Here is a 19,266-nt window from a genome sequence, read left to right as displayed (position 1 = left end):
CAACCAGGACTTCTGAACCCTCCACTTAGGAGCAGTACTACCCAACACCAGGACCAATGGAGCTCTGGTTACAGACACTCCACGTCCTCTAGACACTGGAAGATCCTCCTCAAATGGCCTACAAGTACAGCCTAGGCCCCCGACCTGGCGCTCCCTTAGGAAACCCTTCAGGCCCTGAGACGGGGTTTCGGGCCACCATGGGCCACACCATCCCACATTCACTTTGTCTCCACTGAGATAGGGCGTGAGTCCCTACACCCCTCCCATTCCACTGGGACCTAGATGGGCTACACTGAACCATTTCCACCACTCAGGACCGGAAAATACCCAAGCACTACTTTTGGAATCCCTCCCCAATGCCTCTGCAGGACCTCTAGCTCACAACCAGAGGTCCACCTCCTGTGTAATCTCCTTATCACCAAAAGAACTCACACCCACTCGTCCAGTGCAACACACCACTCATCCACACACGCCCCCCAAGACCGGTGAGACAGTTCCTTACTGCCCCTGAATCTCAACCTGTACTCCTCATACTGAGCACCAGGTACCATACTCTGGGAACGAGACTTCCTGCACTGGACTCACTTCTGCTGCCACCACTGGATCCCACCCTACTGGTGAATCCAGACATGTCACACTACACTCGGGGGATAACCACCCTCCCGAGCTAGGTTTTTCTCCTCCACACTCCCTTTCTTCCCTCCTATCCACCCACACCTCTGGGGACAGGAAAAGGGATGGGGCACTGGACCCAGAGAGGGACTCCCTATCTATGGGAACCTCCCCACCTCCTGGCAGCCCCGCCCTGTCATTTTCTCTCTTCTGCCACCAAACATTAAAGCGCAGAAAACACCATTTAAAAATGACACTCTTGAGGAGAAAATAAAAACAGAAACAATAATCCCCAAACATGTGGTTATCTAATTGTAGAGTTTTGCACTCGAGCCAGTTGTCGCTGTGGTACTGCGCAAACCCAAGACCTATCCTCACCCTGACAACCAATGTTAGCAATGGGATTTCTAGTCTGCGAGGGCCTGCGCCTAAGCCAAGCTTAAACCACCACTCTAGTCAGTGCAAGAGAGTTACACACCGAAGATAACCACTGCTCACCCCCTTGGTAGCTTGGCACGAGCAGTCAGGCTGAACCCGGAGGCAATGTGTAAAGCGTTTGCGCAACACACACACACACAGCAGCAGCACACTAGGTGGCTAGGAGAATGCAAAAAGTTTCAGGGTGAACCTGCCAAAAGGGCTATGTCCAACAGGGAGCTACAAGTTTGTAGGGCAGGAGAACTGCAGATTTATAAGGGTTCTTCCATCTTGACAACCATTAAATGACCCTGGCTTCTTTATATTTGCTAAAGGAACTTTATTTTCAAGAATATGGCCTATCAGCTTAATGTCTAGATCACTTTTATTTGCCAAACCTTGTTTTGTTTATTCAAAGTGTTCATATACCGTGTGCATATTTACCTGAATCATGTGGATAATGTCATATTTGATTTCTTCTTTTTTATCCTCAATTTCCCGTTGATATTCTTCTACAGTCATATTATGCCAGATGAAATGTATATTTACAAGATGTGGTGTTTTGCTGACAAGCTCTGAAATAAAAAATATATTTGCTTGTAATTTTCTTTAATATTTTTCTTCTCTAATTTATTCTAGAAATTCATCTAACTCATTCGGAATAGTCAGGTGCTTCCTAAAAACGAACTGCATCACACATCAGATAGGGAATGCTTAGCAGCAACAAAGTATTTCAGGTGAATGGGTGGCATACCTGAAGCTCTTCACCACTAGGTTTCCAATTGGCTAAAGCAGTTTAAGGGGATTCAAGTTTTCTATTTGAGACAAGGAGAAAAAAAAGGTTTATAATAACCCATGACTCTCCAAGCTACTGTAGGAAGAGGGAAATTATAGGTTTAAGGAAAGAAAGAGCACTGTATGTGCAGGCATCAAAATAAATATAGAAATGTCAAACAAAAAGCCTTGCTTATAGAACTATTAAAATACCCCTGCTGAGTGAAGATCACAGGAAAAGCAGATGTACACCATAGAAAGTGCAATTGGAAACCCATTGTGTATTTTGAGCCTTAATGCAGATAATATTTTTGTAGACTGTCTATTGGTGCTGTAATCGATTAAACGTTTGAGTGACCTAGATGGCACAGACTATGGTCCAGATCATAATTAAGGGTAAATTCGATCTGTATGCAATTTTATCTTTGTGTAGAAATCAGAATTCTGAGATGTGAATGTCAATGGGAACTTGTCTTGAGGTCAGCATCTGTAATATGAAGGGTTGAACTGGCTTGGTGAAGACCACAAGACTGGTGAGCTGATGTGGCAGATGCATGTGTTCTGGGAAAAGGGACTAGTAGCTACGGATGTGTCAGAGGACGACACAGAAACAGGTTGGACAGTAATCCAGCAGAAGGGAACATTGTACAAATGGCAACTGGGGGCCTGATTCACAAAGGTACATTTACACTTTTATGTAAGTTTACTTTTTTTTTGGTATTTACAAACTACAAGTTAATAGTAAGTTTACAACTAGACAGACTCCATGGTCAGGGTAGAGAACTCTGCATTAAAAATATAAGACAGGCTTATCTTTTATATGCAGAGTTCTCCGCCCGAGAATTGAGTATTCATAGTAGTACACTTACTATTAACTCATAGTATTATTCTGATTGAAATATTATCAGCCACCAAAATTATTCACTGTGATTTAGAAAAACAACTGTTTATCACATGCTGAGTTTGTGTATGAGTCAGCACAGTCTCAACTGAAAGAGGGAATACCACAATGGGGCCCTGATTCATAAAGGTAAATTCAAAATGTTGTGTACGTGTACTACTTTTAGTTATTCACAAACTATGTGCCAGGTTTTATGACTCTGAACCCCTTAGACTTATGTTTGTGGAGTTATCTGCCCAAGACCTCTGCACACAAAAGTAATAGGGAGTACAGAGTCCTCTAACTCTGCACATAGTTTGTGACTACCTAAAAGTAGAAGTAGAAAACTTATACAAAAGTGGAAGCTTACGTTTGTGAGTCAGGCTCCCTATGTGTAACCCTTCACAATTCCTTCACTTTGCTGAAAGGCAAGATAAACTGCTACAACCGACTTCAGAAATCCAAGATGTGCAGCAGCAGTAAGATCTGATGTGGCAGAAAAATAAGCCATGATTTTTCCTATTTTCCCATGTTCTTGAAGAAGTACAGTGACTGTATATTCTTCTCTCTCGTGGCAGAATAGACAGAAATATATATATTTTTTTTAAATGTGAATTTTCAGAGCAGGTACACTAAAGAGTTTATCTCTGAGCACGAGGAAGGCACTCATGCATTCGTCTTCAAACTGCACAGGATTCAAAAGATCGTTGTGAGGAAGCCTCAGTAAAGGCTTTGCAAAGAAGGAAAAGTGTTGAATACACTGTCTACTATTCCCAGTAGCAAGAAACATTCTTACTTCTCCTCAAATGTTTGGAGGATTCAGTCTCAGGATTGCAGAAACATATTCTTTCCTGCCCTGTTTTCAATATGGTGACCCAAATAGATTACTTCTTTCATACAATAATGCATTTTCGTGGGAGACCCTTTAAGACCATTACCAGCAAGATGGTTCAAGAGTACAATTGCATCCAACTTGCAATCTTCTTTTGTTTTTGCTGCAACCATCAAATAGTAAATATATCTCACTAGCACAGAATTACAGGGTAGTTGCAGAATTTCCAAATCTTCTTTAGAATTTTAGAATTTAATTAAAGATTTAGGTGCTTTCTGCATACCTTTGTAGGATACAGCACCAAAAAGAACTTTATTGAGGATCTCAATATGAAAAGATATTGGCTATCTTCATGAAGAGGAATGGAGAAGAACGATTGGCATAAGTCGATATTTGTGTACTATTCTGCATCTGCAGGAATCTGAACTATAATCACAGCAGGATTTGGTACCACAGGACAGCATGGAACGGCAATTTTGTTGATATTTTAAAGATCTGAGACTAGCCTGTATTTTCTGCTTGTTGTTTTTAAATTCCCATTACAGGGAAATTATGGGGACTACCTAGCACTTTCTTTAGAATTCACTGTTCTGTAGTCTTTTCAGTTACAGGCTTCATTCTCTCCTTTGTGTCTCATGTAAGATTGCATTGAAGAGTTTGAGGAAAGGCTGCATTAATGTCACTGAAAGTATTTTACTGATTCTGCGCTTGTAATTAGTCCTATCTTTTTACGTATAAAAGTCACTGTGGGTCGAAATCAATAGGCAAATAATCTTTCAGGAGAACTAGATACAAATGATTTTGGGGCTGATTTGGATCTTGGCGGACTCGGTCTCGCTGTCACTTTTTAAACAGTTTCATCGCCTGCCTACTTGGCGGTCCACCAACTCTATTTTGATATTGTGGGGTCAATAGGCAAATGACCGTTAGAGTCCTGCTGTGTCCACTGGAATCTTCATTCTCGTCAACAGCACCATAGGTAGAAGTGGCTGGTGCCGGGAATCCAGCCAAGGATTCCACTGACCTGATTACGATGTGCCTTTACGTTGAGGCAAATGTGGTGGGAATTATTCCTACTTTGAGTTGGCAAAAATGAAGGAAATGAGGTAAAAACTGTTTTCCTCTTCCATTTCCATCTTCTACCCATGAGCCCAGATCCCTCATTTGCTGTTCCAAACCCACCATCATGCCAAACAACTTTATTGTGCTGGGATCTAAGGTAAACTACGCGTACAATTGTCCTACTAAAATTTGTGTGTTGAAAATTGTAATCTCATTTATTTTTTAGCATTGCTTGTAAATGCAATATTTTTCTTAGGTAAAACGCAGAAGTGGTCAATTTCCTAATTTTTGAGGAAAATTGAGCACACCTGTATTGCCATTTGAAAAAAATAACAGCTTTGTTGTGGTTTTGGGTGTTTTAACTGTGGTGCCTGTGGTTGTGCATTCAATAGGGTGTGTATTTTGTGTGTGTGGCAATCAATATGTAACACAAAGGGACATAACACATTTCTAACATATGTTTTTGATACAAAAAACATGACATATATGTATATTGGCACATTAATAAGTAGTACTTGCCAGTCTCCACTAAACAAGGGTCTCAATCGATCAGCAAACCGCTGCTAGGACACTGCCAGCACAGAAGGAACATCTAAATAGTCTTGGCGCAATACCGCCAGTCTGATGGTGACAGAGTACTGTTTGCCAGCAGAGAAGACTGGTGCAGCGGCACTTCAGCCAGCACACATATACATACAGCTGGCTGAATGCCACCAACTCAATGGAGTACTTGGAACCGCTACCATGGAGGGATGACGGTAGTCCCAGCAAGATATAAATGACACCCTTAATTTTTGAAGGGTAAGTATTGTAGTGTGGCCTAAGCCTGGATTGCACACATGTTATGTTAGCATGGCTTATTAGAAGTTTAAACGCCATTTTACCTTTTGCCGCTTTTGCACAACACTGCATATAGCTGTTTTTGTAAGTTGGGCTTCGTGAATGTCTGCACATGAGAAAAGGCTTGTTTTCGACATCCCTAGACTTACATCATGCCCCTAGTCTGCACAGTGAGTGCTGAAGCCATCAAGTTTATCATAACATTGTAGTTGTTGTTCGAAATGATCGGCTAACATTTTTAGACCCAACAAATGGTAGCTGTGAGCCAACTGAGATTCTGGCACCTTTGTTATTACACAGTTGACCATATCATTTCTAATCATATGTCTGCTTATGTTGGCAAAGATACCGCACCTGAGAGCACGTCGTTAAAATGAATATTTTAACCTTACCCTTGTCTCTTATTTTACTCCTGTTGTGGACTGGTATGAGAGTATAACGAAAGAGTGTTCTCCCTTCCCACCATTCCTGACTTGGTCCTAAGTCGCATGTTCTAGGTTGATCATTGGTTACTTTGCTATAGGACGATGAGCTAATGTGACACTGATGCTAGCTGGTTGGGGTTTTCTAGGTACTGTGGTGAGTTTCTGGTACACCACAATTCACTGATGTCCTGGGTCTCTGTGCACAGTTCTGTTTAGGAGCAGGATTCTTGCAACAGTATTAAACTTGGGTTTGAACTGCAGCACCATCTGGTGCACAATAGATCATGCAATTAAGTTTCTCAGAGGAAGTCCCTACCTAATAGGTTTACAGGACTTGTGTCACATATTATGAACTCGTGATCACTCTCAAGTTGGACAACTTTTATTATAACTTTTGCTAAGATTTGCTGAGCCCTGCTCAGTTAGCTCTCCCTTACTTATACTAACTTTTTTTTCTTTTGCCAACAGGGGTAGGTTTGCAGTCTCAATGGGGGCAAACAGTGGTGTGGGTAGCAACTGTATCAATCAGAAATGATACTGGGTGGCCATTTGCATCACCATCTACATAGGGGAAACTCTATTCTGCATCTAGGACTGCAGCAAGCATGCAAGGCTCCTCCCCCCCTCAGGTACCGTCATTGTGAGTCACTCATATTTGCTAGCAATTGGGGAAAACCTTAATTATTGGTGATTCAAGCACTTTGCTACCTTGTATATTCTGCTACATCACTGGAGCTACAGGTACATTCATATCATATTGTCCTTGATTCTGTATATTTTGCACAGGAGACTGTTTAGCTAGGACCATTGCCTGATATGTCAGGGCTCATGCTGTGCTAACTTACTTGGATTCTGCTGCATTTGGGAATCAAAATCATTCTGAATTTGATCAGGATATTGTCTACATTCTTGCTTCCAATGTCTAAGATGCCCACAGTTATGGCAGGAAATGTTATTCTTCACTATATTATTGTTTTCATTCCAATGTGAACTGTTCACAAAACCCCTACCTCTAACCTGAGAAATAGTTTTGCATTCTAAACATTGCTTTCCATCATACTTACACGAAGGAAATGTAAACATCAGATCTTCTCACTATGGAAACTCAGTCACAACCATTTGTTTTTCAGACTCCTTTCCATGTATTTTTCTTCTGTGTTTTGCCATCCCCTTTAGGGTTTGGCCCTCATATATCTCTGGATTTATTAGAGCCATACATTTTTTACTACAGCTTGCTAACACCATCATGTGTGACTGTAGATAGAGTAAACAAATTACATTTAACTCATCTTCAGTCATATACGTTATATCAATGTTGCATAAACCTTTCTTTTTCGTAGGGGTGAATGGAACTCGCAGATTTTCACACCTCACAACTCTGCAGAGTTACATAAAAACTCAGCGAGATTCTACAGAGTTCTGCAAGCGGGCGGATTCAGAAGGCTGCGCTGATTTTCTATCAGCAGGAGCTTGTTGCGTGCTCCAAAATCAGCGCAAATGGCACCAAGCAGCGCCAGAGGGTGCTGCTTCTTTGCTGCAGCTCAAGAAGATTTTCTATTTGAGCAGCAGCTTTCTCACTGCCAACGTTGTGACAGTCTGTGACCGCCCATGTTGAGAAAATCTCACCAGGTACCATCCTAGCGCCAGAATATTGCGTTAGGAGATGGCAAATCTCACTCATAAAATTAATGTTGGCGAGTTGCATGCAGTGATTGGTGGAGTTTTATTGGAACTCAGCATTACAAGCAAGTCATTGCCCACCCCTACTTTTTAGACAGATAAACACGTCACTCTTCTGCCAGCTCCTCAAATTTCTCATATGTATCACATTCACGTTTAGCTGCTTCATTACTCATGTATTTCAAAAAATCCACATTATAGAGAATGTATCTCTCTCTAGTAATACTACCTCATAAAAATTCCCCATATTCAGATTTTTGCTTGAAAATAATAATCACTTTTCTTGCTGATTAATCTGGTTGCTCTGCAGTAGCAGCAGAAGTAGTAATTACTGTGTCAACAGTAAGCACATTATCTAAAACAGGTATAGTAGAAACAATGATACCACTAGTTGGATCAACTCCACTTTGCCTTGCTTCTTCATTCCCAGGTGCTGTTGGAACTTCTGGCTCTGTACGTGTAATTGTGGCAGCGGCACAAAGGATCTCCTGCTTCTCCCTGCTCCATGAGTCTTGTTCTCTGATCATCATCGCATTGAGAAGGTCTTATATCACATAAGTCATCCAAAATGTGTCCTCCTCATATGAATTGTTCACAATATTTTGCTTTTCTATTTTAATTCTCACCGACCCTTTATCATTTTACTTGTTATCAGTATCACTCACTATTGCTGGAAACACGCTCCACCGAACACGGTGTTGCTTTTCCATACTCTCTTTTCACATTTCACTTTTCACATGCTTTTTCAATCTTTTTCGTTCCATTTTAATTCCTACCTGATCTCATTCATTCAGTGCTTAAAACTGTACAGGTGAAGTCTGTGGTTTTCTCTCGAGCATGTTACATCTCAGATAGTCAAGCTTTCTCACACTGAAGTTACCATCGAAAGTAAAGCATATGTTCTTAGCTCATTCCATTCTCTTAACCACATACACATAGAGGGTTCAAACTTCAAATCATTTCATAGGCGGGTGAATCTTCTGGAGGAATTCTATCTCCTTCCATTCAAAGAGAGGAATGATTTTTCAATTTAATACACATTTTTCTTAACCCAATTCCCAAAAAGTACACAATTACATTACTAGCAAAGCTAGGGTGAATGTCAACAATTCACAATACAACACTCCTATGCAACACCAATGTTAAACCTGACAGCCTTCGGTGTGGTCTTCCCCCAAACCTTTGGCCTTCTTCCCTCCGTTGGCTTTAGAACTCTGTGCGCTTTACCCCTTCTAACCAGTGCTAAAGCGCTTGTAGTAATTCATTATCATGATACATAGAAATCTATGTTAGATTAAAACATTTTTAAAACCAGGTGTTAAACTGTCAGACAATCAATGCTAAGGATGCCCCCTCCTTCTTGTATGGCAGACCATAATAATGATGCTAGGTCATAGCAGGTAGAATTACCCGAGCAGAAAATAGAGAGCTGAACAGCACTGTGTAAACGTCATCCTGCGCAAAAGTGGGACAATAAATCTCTTTCTTTCATCATTATTAACTTTGCAAAAAAATTGAAAATGCAGATTAGACTGGTGGGATTCACCATCGCAGGGACAACAAAAAAAAAGGGAGGATCTCAACAGAATATTTATTAGTGGGGTAGCCTAAAATGAGCGGGATATAATTAAGCCAAAATCTGGCAAGTTTGAATCTACGTTGACGGTTAGAGACAAAGGTTGGATATGAACAGAAGTTAGTGGATATGCTAGGCGCTAACTGATATTTGATGACTGTCATCCTTCTATGATTAAGCTCCCACCTATCACTTTCCAGCTTTGCTAATAATAGTCCCTTCAATTTGGTCCTCGAGAAGCTAACGCAACTATGCAGATTCTCAAATAGGTTTTGTTGGCCAATGGACTTTAAAGTGCTCTTGATGTTTCGAAGCTACACGATCTTTTCTTTTTCATCAAGCTTTAGACAATCTTTCAGAGTGTCTATGGTGAGGTTTACTGATTCCCTCCTCCATACAGAATGCAACAGCAAAATCGGAGCAATGTGGACATTATTTGTAATGTACAGTACTCCCAACTGTGTGTTGCAGTTGAAATTGCAGCAGGATTGTGGTACGGCCAACAATCTTTTTAGAAAGCCATCCTCTATTCGTTGAAAGAGTGTTATGTCTGCCGACCCCCAGACAGGTGCCCAGTATGCGGCAGCAGAGATGGATTATGCCACATAAATATTTTTACTTACTTTCAATGATGTAGTACCTATCTTTTTCATGAATCTGTAGATAGGTCCAATCCTCTTTTCTAGTTGGAGCCAATTTTTGCCAGATGCACTTACTGTCAAACAGGACCCCTAAGTAGGAGAAGGTGTCCACCACTTCTGTAAAAATACGTATTGGTTTCTTCATTCTCGGACCTGCCACAAGGACAGAAGATTTTGTCTCATTGACCTGGAGCCCAAGGCTCCTCATATATTTTGGGTATTCTCCTATTACTCTTTGTAATGCGTTACCAGTTCTCGCCAGCAGGACAGCGTTGTCCGCATAAAGGAGTTAATTTAAAGGACATCCACTGTGGTCCCCATCAGTGCGCCTTCCACACCATTGATGTATATTGAGAAGAGGAATGGGGGGAGCACACAGCCCTGTATGACACCCCTAGAGATGCCAAACTTTCTTGTGCACTCTCCATCTCTCCTGAATCAGACACAGCTGGTAGCCTGTGAATACATTGTCCATAACAATCTTATTATTGTCAGCTCTATTCCCATACCTTTCATATTTTCCCATAAATTGGAGTGAATGACACAGTCAAAACCACCCATCAAATCCATAAAGGCCATGTAAAAATGACTTTTCTTGGCCACTGTATACGTGGAAATGAGTAAATTCAGGTTAAGGTATTGATCGCTAGTCCCTTTTCCTTTACTGCTCCTAACTGTTACGGAATTAGAATGTTGCTTTTTTGGGCCCCGGTCTCTAATCTATTGAATAATACCTGTCCAATTAGTTTAGCTGTGCTATCGTGTAACAAAATGGTATATAGAGTTTAACTACTGGCCTTATCTCTCTTTTTATAAATGAGATTTATGTCTGACTTTTGCCATAAAGAGGGAATGCAAGTTTTAGGTATACCATTAGAAACAGATGTCAGAAGTTCGGCCCATGAATCCAGGTTATCTAAGAAGAAATCAATGGGAACCCCGTCAGGGCCAGGGGCATTAGATCAACTACAATGTTCCAGTTCCAATCTCACTCCCCCAAGTCAAAGGACAGAATGTCTTCATTTAATTCAATTGTTGAGAAATTCCTGCCTCTAATCTAACAAAACGCTTCTCAAAATGTGCCACCCACGCATCCTCATTCTAATGAAGTTCGATGTTTATATCTGTGTCATTTTTGAAAAAGGGGGCTTTAATGACAGTCCAGAAGTCTCTACTATTCGACCCCTTCATGACTCTCAGTATTGCTTCCCTTGCATCTTTGTAGGAATCTTGTAATATCTTAACTGGCAAAGGGTCCCTAGGATTAGTCCTTAGAGCTGTATGAAGGTTTTTGAGTGCTTTTGTACAGGCATCATCAAACCAGCTAACAATTTTAGGATTATGGGGGCTATTTGGTCGTAGCAAATTAAGTTTAATTTCTTTCAATATGTGCCCAAAGACTAGCTGGACTTCCTTTCCATCAGGATTTGGGTCTATACAGGACATTATTTCCTGATTTATTGTGCCAATAATATTGGTGATAATTGTAGGAGCCCCAGCAAAAGAAATGGACGCCTCGGGTGCATTGCTGGGGTTTTACTTGGTAGCAGCCGAAATTGCTCCTGGGGATTGAAGTTGTCTTCCCCCTCCTTTGGCTCGCAATCACCAACGGACTTCTAGTCAAATGTAGCCAGCAATGGATGGTCATGCCATATACAAGCCACTGGGGGTTGTGCCTCTCTGGAAGGTGCCTCTCTGTAGGGTGACAGACAATAGTGCAGATTTAAATATTTAGTGGAGATTTAAATATTGCTGGGTGGTTGTTGCATAGTAGTGCACACCAAAAAAGGCAGGGGCGAGTGATCTCACCAAAAGAGCAAGCTCCACCGGCAGAATACTGGCCACTTCCTCCCCAATGGAGGAAACTCATGGTGCTAGCCTTACCCACTCTGTGCTTTATTCTTCTGGATCTCCTCCTGAGCTTCTACTTGTTCCACCAGCCTACCAAAGAATGAGGCCACTTAGGTCTCGCAAGGCCACTCTGCCGGCTGGAGAAACTATGGGAGCACTGTGGGCGCACTGTGGGCTGGTGTAATGGGCTGGGCAGCTGGACGGGGCCAGACCAGCTAGTTGAGAGGTAAGTGGTAATGCCCTGCACCACACTGCCGCATGACCTACACCCACAGCCTCGCACCGACAACTTTGCTGCTTGCTGTTGATCGAGTGCCCCCCGAACACCGGAACCCCCTGTGACCACTTTAGGGTCAGGTGCTCTAGCCGGGAGCCGGACACTGGGTGTCGGGAAGCTGAGAGCTTGTGAAAACACACTTAAACAATCAAATTTAACTTACACCCATTTGGCACACTTATTTTACTCACAAGGCCACCGTAAAGTGGTACTACAACTACCAAGGGCCTAATAAATAAAATGCTACTAGTGCTCTGGCACCATTTTTGTGCCGCCCACTTGACTAACCCTTTAAAACATTACTCAGGACTGCCATTTCAGGCTGTGTGCAGTTTAAGAAAATAAACCTTTTCCCAAGGATGGAACTTGTTTTTGAATACATATACGTCACCCTTATGGTAGATCCTAAACAGCCCATATGTCAGGGTGCAGTGTATTGAAAAGACTGGACATGGACTTGTACATTTTACTTGTCATGGAAGCAAAAGATTCCAAGAATCGTTTTTCATTTTTTCAAGGGCTATCTCTCCTATAGGATAACATTGATTTATATTATTACATTTTATAAGTGATAACTATTGTTTGGAAATAGGTAGGAATGTCAGATCTGATGTCTGAGGAATTGTTACTTCAAATGTCACTTTTAGAAAGTTGCAAAAAAGTCATAAAAGAATGCACTCCTTTCCTTATTTGCGTCATCCTCATTTATATTAGAAACCTTTGTTATTGCGTGTAACAGATACTGTGAACTGTCCCCAAAATCACAGCTCAATACTAAAGTGTCCAAGCAGGCACATCAATTGAGCGCCAATCTGTCCCACTGCTGAGCGTAGGAATATTACCATGCTGTAAGTTCTTTCTTCCTGGTAATCCAATTGTTTGACCATAAGTACACCAATAATGTATCAACTCCTTATACACGATTAATCCATGCTTATTAATCCACTACGGAGACAGCATCATATCACTAAAGTTCTTTATTCAGCATTTTCAGGTGCCTCCTGTGTGTGCATCCAGACTTTCAACAGTGACACGAGCATGTGAATCATTCATATTGAATGTGCTGCATCCAACACACTCACAAAGAACTTAACACCAGACTTTTTTCACCCTCAGCACCTTGGAGCCCTTCTAGATCTGTGGAGAGTTCAGAAGGACTGCCTTGAAGACTGTACTGCTGCTTGTAGCCTGCCCTGTGTCTCAGAGGACTACCCTGCTGCATGAGGTCTACATTGCTGCTTGAAGGAGAGAGGACCAGTACTATGAGAGTGACCTCCTACTATGAGTTACAGGGACATTACAAGCTCCAGAGGCCTCATTGTGACAGCCCCACAGACCTGCTGCAAGTGAACCTGCCTGACCCCTGCTATCCTCTGACAGAGTGAGTTGTTGATCCCCAAGAGGTGCCTGCCCAGGTCCTAGACCATTGGCTGCCATCAGTGTGAAGTCCTCTGTGAAGAAAGGAGAAGTCTCAAAGTTTGAGCTCATTGTGACTGTGAATAAGCCCATTCATGGAGAGACACTGCCACTGAGGATTACCACCAACTCAAAGATATTGTGGACCCCACTCTTCCTGCTATAGAGGCCACCAGCAATGCTCAATCTGCACTTTGCTTCACTGCAGCAACAGCCCACAGTAGCCACCAATGAGAAGTTCCAGCAATGATGATTCACAAAGCTCAACAGGAAACACGCACTACAACATTGGCCATCTGCAATGCTCTTCTCACTCCTCTTAGCCTCCTCCACCATGAACTGGATTCTTCACACCAAATTTTGAGAAGGTGATTTTTCAGTTGACCTAACCTAGTTCCTGTATTCTGTCCGCACTCCGTCATGGTTAGCTTAAACTTATGACTTCCCCCCAGTCTATCACGACCAGATGACCACAAGTGGATAATTGTGCTTTTAGGTGCTATATTTACCGAAATCTTTGAAGTTTCATATCTCTACTTCTATTGTCATTTGGATCTCAAAATATTTATTGCATTTTATTATGTTATTGAGTAAATTGGTGTGGAATTTTTCCCATATTTTACTCTCACTTTATTATGTTTGTGGGCTACATACATTTTTAACACAGTCTAAGTTAAGCCTTTAACGAAGGGGGCGATTAGGATGGCGGTGAAACCGCATCCTCCGGGCCGGCGGAAGCCACTGCCGGCCTGGAGGATGCGGATTCACCGCTGCAGCCACAGAAAACACCCACCGCCAGATTAGGATGGCGGCGGAATTGCGGTGGGACCAGCGGCGGATGGCAGGTCAGTCCGCCGCTGATCCACGGGGTGTGGAGGGCTATTTGGTGGCGGTGTCTGCAAGACACCGTCAGCCAAATTAGGATGTGCATTTACACATGCTTTTCCACAGCGGCTTTTCTGCCGTGGAAAAGCATGTGATCTTTGGTGTTTGGGGGCCCCTTGCGGGCCCCCAGGGTGTCAAGGGGTGGGGGTTGCACATGGGGGTTACCTATGGGACCTCCCAGCATTTACATGCACAAAGCGGCAGGCACCGCGCGGTGCCATGCCGCTTTGTGCATGTAATTGTAAAACATGCATTTTTAACCTTGCGGCGTTTGCTGCTTCAAGCAACACCCGCTGCAAGGATAAAGATACAGGATGTGACCGCCAGGGTGGCGGTCACATCCTAATTGCACTGGAGGGACCACCGCTGCCCCTGCAGATGGTCCCTCCACCTCGGGGGTGGCGGACGGACGCAGGCCTGTCTGCCATCCTGATAGGCCCCTATGTTTTTTTACCATGCTACCATAGGGTTAAGCGCAGGTTAATTTCATGACTTTTGTGGTTCATCCTAACAAGGATTGTGGTTCCTGCTTGAGAAGGTTTAACACCCACCTCAACCAAAAACACAATTTCTTCTGACCTATCACAGTATGACTGCCTGTGAAAATCAACCGATAGCAGCACCATGCGTGTGACGCAATGCTCTCCTCTTGATACAAACAAACAAATGAAACAACAATTTAAATCCATTCAAAGCAAAATTCCTTCTCTGCTTCACTTGACAAACAACAAAAAGGAAGGGTACATTAATTTCACTCAGCGAGGGAATAATACCTTTTGGCACTATCACTCACACATAGGCAAGTTTCCCACCAGCATCTAGTTCCATCCAGAAAGCAGTAAGAAATCACTAGTTTAAATTAGAATGCATTCACAACTAGTCCTTTAGTAACAACACAGAGAAATGTCCTACAACGATGTGAATGCGGAACCTCATAACTACACTTCTCCACTTGGTGGACCCGTTCACCAAACATGAATATCATGAGATCTTGGACTTTGATGAAAAATTCATCAATTACCTAAAAAATTCAGTAATAACTCGGAATTCTGAATATAAATATATTTGAGTGCCAAATCAGCCATAAACATTCAATAAACAATTATAAAAATATTCAATCTTACATAATAATTTCAGTGTGAATTCAGTTGACTACACAAATCTCATATGAAAATACAGTGCAGTGATAAAAGTCATAAAAATACACATAATTCAGAAGAAAGAGATAGGATATTACTCAAAGTGCATACTACTAAGTGACCGCATAGTGTCTTGCAATAACTAAAATAAAAACAGGGCTCATCATCAGACAGTTGCTTGGGCACACTGTCTAAAATTTGAGTTTTTATAAAAGGAATTCAAAACAGTTTGGTAAATGTTTTAAAAACAACACAAAAAAAGGTAAAATGCATCATTGATTGCCCAGTTTCTTTCGTCACAAGGGCACGATCCAGATTCCTTTGGAAGCCCAGCGGAAAAACAGCGTAGGCATTTCACTGTATCTGCAGGGAAGCGAAAAAATATTAGTTCCCAATGTCCGCATATACTAAGCAAGTAATTAGTTGGAGATATATCAGGGCTAAACAGGGATTTTAGCATTTCTGTAATTAGCTGTTAGATTGGGCCTTGGTAAATAATAATACTTGCACATTCTTTCCATTTAAGTAGCCACTCACTTTGTGCTGATTTTAAAACTTAAAAAGCTTAGTACATTTAGGGCTGCATGCCATAATATATGATTTGGAGAAATTAGTCTGTAAATCGAGGGCAGCCATACATTGTACAAATGAGTGCACCAGCAGGCGCAGTGTTTTTGGGTTACAGGTCATCATTACAGCGTCTTCAGCATATAGCAATCCTGGGAGAGGGGCACTGTTTATCTTGGGAAAGTCAGGGATGCATAAGGACTGAGCTTGTTATTACACAAGATAAACAGTAAAGGGGTAAGCACACAGCCTTGCCACAACCTGCAACCAAACTCAATTTCATTAGAAACTTCATCATTTGGGCCAAATATTATCTTCGCATTCATATTTCCATGCAAAGTTGCTAAAAAGGATAAAAGTCCCACATCCATCCCGAGTTAAGAGAAGGAGTTGCCACCGTTGTGGGCAATTAACACAGTCAAATGTCGAGGATAAGTCCATAAATGTGAGATACATATGTGTTTACTTTCCTATTGTGTACTTGCCAATGATTACATTTAGGTTAAGACATTGCTCAATAGTGCCTATGCAGTTTCTGAAGCCATATTGACAAGGATTTACAATTGTGTTTACTGTTGCCCACGCCTTAGCTCTGTTATATTATAATCTTCACCGAATTATTATTATTTTTTTTTTTTTGGGAAAACATTTGTATTGGTATTCACATGTTACAGAAATCAACAATAAACATCGCACATGACATACTACATTTAAGCGTTTGTAGGTATTGACATAATTTGCTGCGGGTCAACTTATGTTTGTCCCCCGTTTTTTATCCCTTTTTAGAGCTTCCGTTGTTACGTTCGTTTTCTTCATAGATGGAACATAAAACTAACATATAAACATAGAACATATACTTGATGGGTGGATCTTGTTGTCCGGTCGATCGGTTAGGTTGGGGTTTCTTTCCTTTGGATCGGGTTATACTTTGGTTTTCATGGCGGCTTGTATGTGTTTAGGTATGCGTCTAGTTTCTCCCACATTTTCCTGTTTGGGTTTTTCCATGGTGTGTGTCCGAGTGCGGTGCTGTCTGCTCCCCTGAGAAATGTTACCCAGTTCAGCCATCCTTTAAATGTGACTTTGGAGGTGTTTTTCCATTTGGTTAGGATCATTTTGACTGCTGTAGTCAGGAGGAAGTCTAGGAGGAGTCTGTCGTGTTGGATGGCAACGTCTGTTGTGATATGGGCGGTGGTTGTTGTGGCAAACTTTCGGTCAAGTGTGCATCCTAATGTTTGGCTGATGAAATCAGTTACTTTTCCCCAGAATTTGTCAATTTTGCTGCAGTTGTATAGTAGGTGTGCAAGGTCTCCTTTCTCTGTGTCGCAGTTCCAGCATCTGTCGTTCTCTTTGAGCCCCATCAATGCTAGACGCGCTGGAGTCCAGTACACTTGGTGTAGTAGCTATAATTTTGTCTGTGCCAGCACCAGCGATACTATGTTTTTTCATGGGGCTGCTCAGAAGGTTTCTAGTTCTTTCACTACAAGTTTGGTGCCCAGTTGCTGTTCCCAGTACTTGTTGGTTTTGGAGTTGAGTTTGGTGGAGGTGGGGCGAAGGAGTTTGTACAAGTGTGTCACCTGGTGACCACTTGCATTTATTGTGTCCATGTAGTGGAAGATCGAGGGTCTGTGTTTAGCTAGGTTCGACTTTGTTACTGCTGTTTTTATGGCTAGGAAGTTATAAAGTTCACTCTCGGTAGTGTGTATTGGGCTTTTAGGTTATTGAAGGTGTGTCCCTCTGAATTGGATATTTGGGTTCACCCATAGTGCTTCCCATTGTGACTTTTTGATGCTGCGTTCTAGTTTTTGGTCTACTTTAAGCAATGCTTGCCTTGTGATTTTGAAGATAGGGTTGGCTAGTTGTGCGTGTTTGTTAGCGGTGAGGAGAGTTAGGAGTTCGGTGTTGTTTAGTATTAGTCTTTCAATAAAGAGCCATGTTGGTTTGTATTTCTGGCTAGGGAGAACCCACTGTATTCCTTGTCTCACTATGTAGGCTGTTTGGAAAGTTCTTAGGTCTGCTATGTTGAGTCCTCCCAACTTCTTCTCTAGTCTGAGCTTTTTTAGGGCTAGTCTTGGTTTCTTGTCTCTCCATATGAATTTGTTTAGCAATTTATTGATTTTTCTATGGAAATCATCGAAGAGCGCTATGGGTAGCATACCTGCCATGTAGTTAGCAATGGGCAATATCATCATTTTAACTGTGTCTACCCTGCCCCACCAGGTAATGAACTTGGGTGACCAGCATTCAAGTAAACTTTTGATCTTATCTAGTGTGGCTTTTTCATTCAGTTCAAGTGTTGTTCTCAGGGTTTTCCAAAGTGAATGCCTAGGTATTTTACTGATTTTGGTTGCCATGCTAACCCGGAGTTCCCTATTATTTCTCTGGTTGTATGGACGTTGAGGAGCATGCACTCCGATTTGTCTCTGTTGAGTTTGTAGCCTGAGTGTTTGGCGCATGGATCAATTGTGTGCATTAGTGCTGGAATGGCCTCAGCAGGCTTTTCAGTAAACATGAGCAGGTCGTCTGCCTATGCTGCAAGCTTCGCTGTGGTGTTGTTGATATTTATTCCTTCTATCTTCATGTTTGCTAGGATATCTTTGATCAGGGGTTCTAGTGCTAGCAGGAAGAGAAGCGGGGATCTCGAGCTTAAAGTGGGGGGATGTGGACCCATTAATAGCTATTTGAGCTCTTGGGTTTTTGTACAGTGCCATGACCATTCTCGTGTAGCTGTCTCCTAGGTTGTATGTTTGCATGCTTCTTTCTAGGAAACGCCAAGAAACCCTGTTGAATGCCTTCTCTGCATCTAGGGTGATTGCCACCGCTGGTTTGTGTGATTTTGTGGAGTGCTCTATTATATGGCAGAGGAGTCTGGTGTTGTCATGGGACATGCGTGTTTTGAGGTAGCCCACTTGTGTGTTGCCAATCAGCTGGGGGAGGATTTTGTTCATTCTTATAACTAGCACTTTGGCGTATAGCTTGCAATCCAAGTGTATTAGTGAGATGGGTCGGTAGTTCTTGGGTAGCAGTGGATCTTTGTCCACCTTAGGAATCACCTCTATATTGGCTAGAGACATTAAATCGGTTACTTCTCTTTCTGTGGTGCAGTGATTGAAGACTTTTGTTAACATTGGCAGTAGCTGGTCCTGAGTGATTAACTCCATTAACAACTCACCTCAAGGTGAGTTGTTAATGGAGTTAATCACTTCATGTTTGGAGAACGGGTGTTCATGTAACCTCGTTCCATTATTGGCACTCTGCATTTGTCTTTCGCAATTATCGTAGGCTTTGGTATATGAATGCTGGTTACAATTAGGTTCACAGATTAATATGTCACTGGTTGTTTTCGAGTAAGGTTTTATATTTCAAGCAAAAAGTGGCCCTATGGGTAACGCTGT

The 19,266-nt window shown here is 42.0% G+C and overlaps 1 protein-coding gene across 1 annotated transcript in view; it reads right to left on the bottom strand.

The window, feature by feature from the left end:
- LOC147732918 (histamine N-methyltransferase-like) overlaps positions 1-19,266 on the bottom strand; it is a 236,057-nt gene that overhangs the window by 118,118 nt on the left and 98,673 nt on the right. Inside the window, exon 4 of the mRNA XM_086958880.1 lies at positions 1,474-1,604. Coding sequence (XP_086815006.1) covers positions 1,474-1,604 — 131 coding nt within the window. The remainder of the gene's footprint in view (positions 1-1,473; positions 1,605-19,266) is intronic.

The sequence above is a fragment of the Lissotriton vulgaris genome, chromosome 2_1 (genome assembly GCF_964263255.1).
Source record: "Lissotriton vulgaris chromosome 2_1, aLisVul1.2, whole genome shotgun sequence".
NCBI classification, from domain to species: Eukaryota; Metazoa; Chordata; class Amphibia; order Caudata; family Salamandridae; genus Lissotriton; species Lissotriton vulgaris.
Note: the sequence above shows the minus strand (reverse complement) of the source record. Positions and strands in the feature narration are given on the sequence as shown.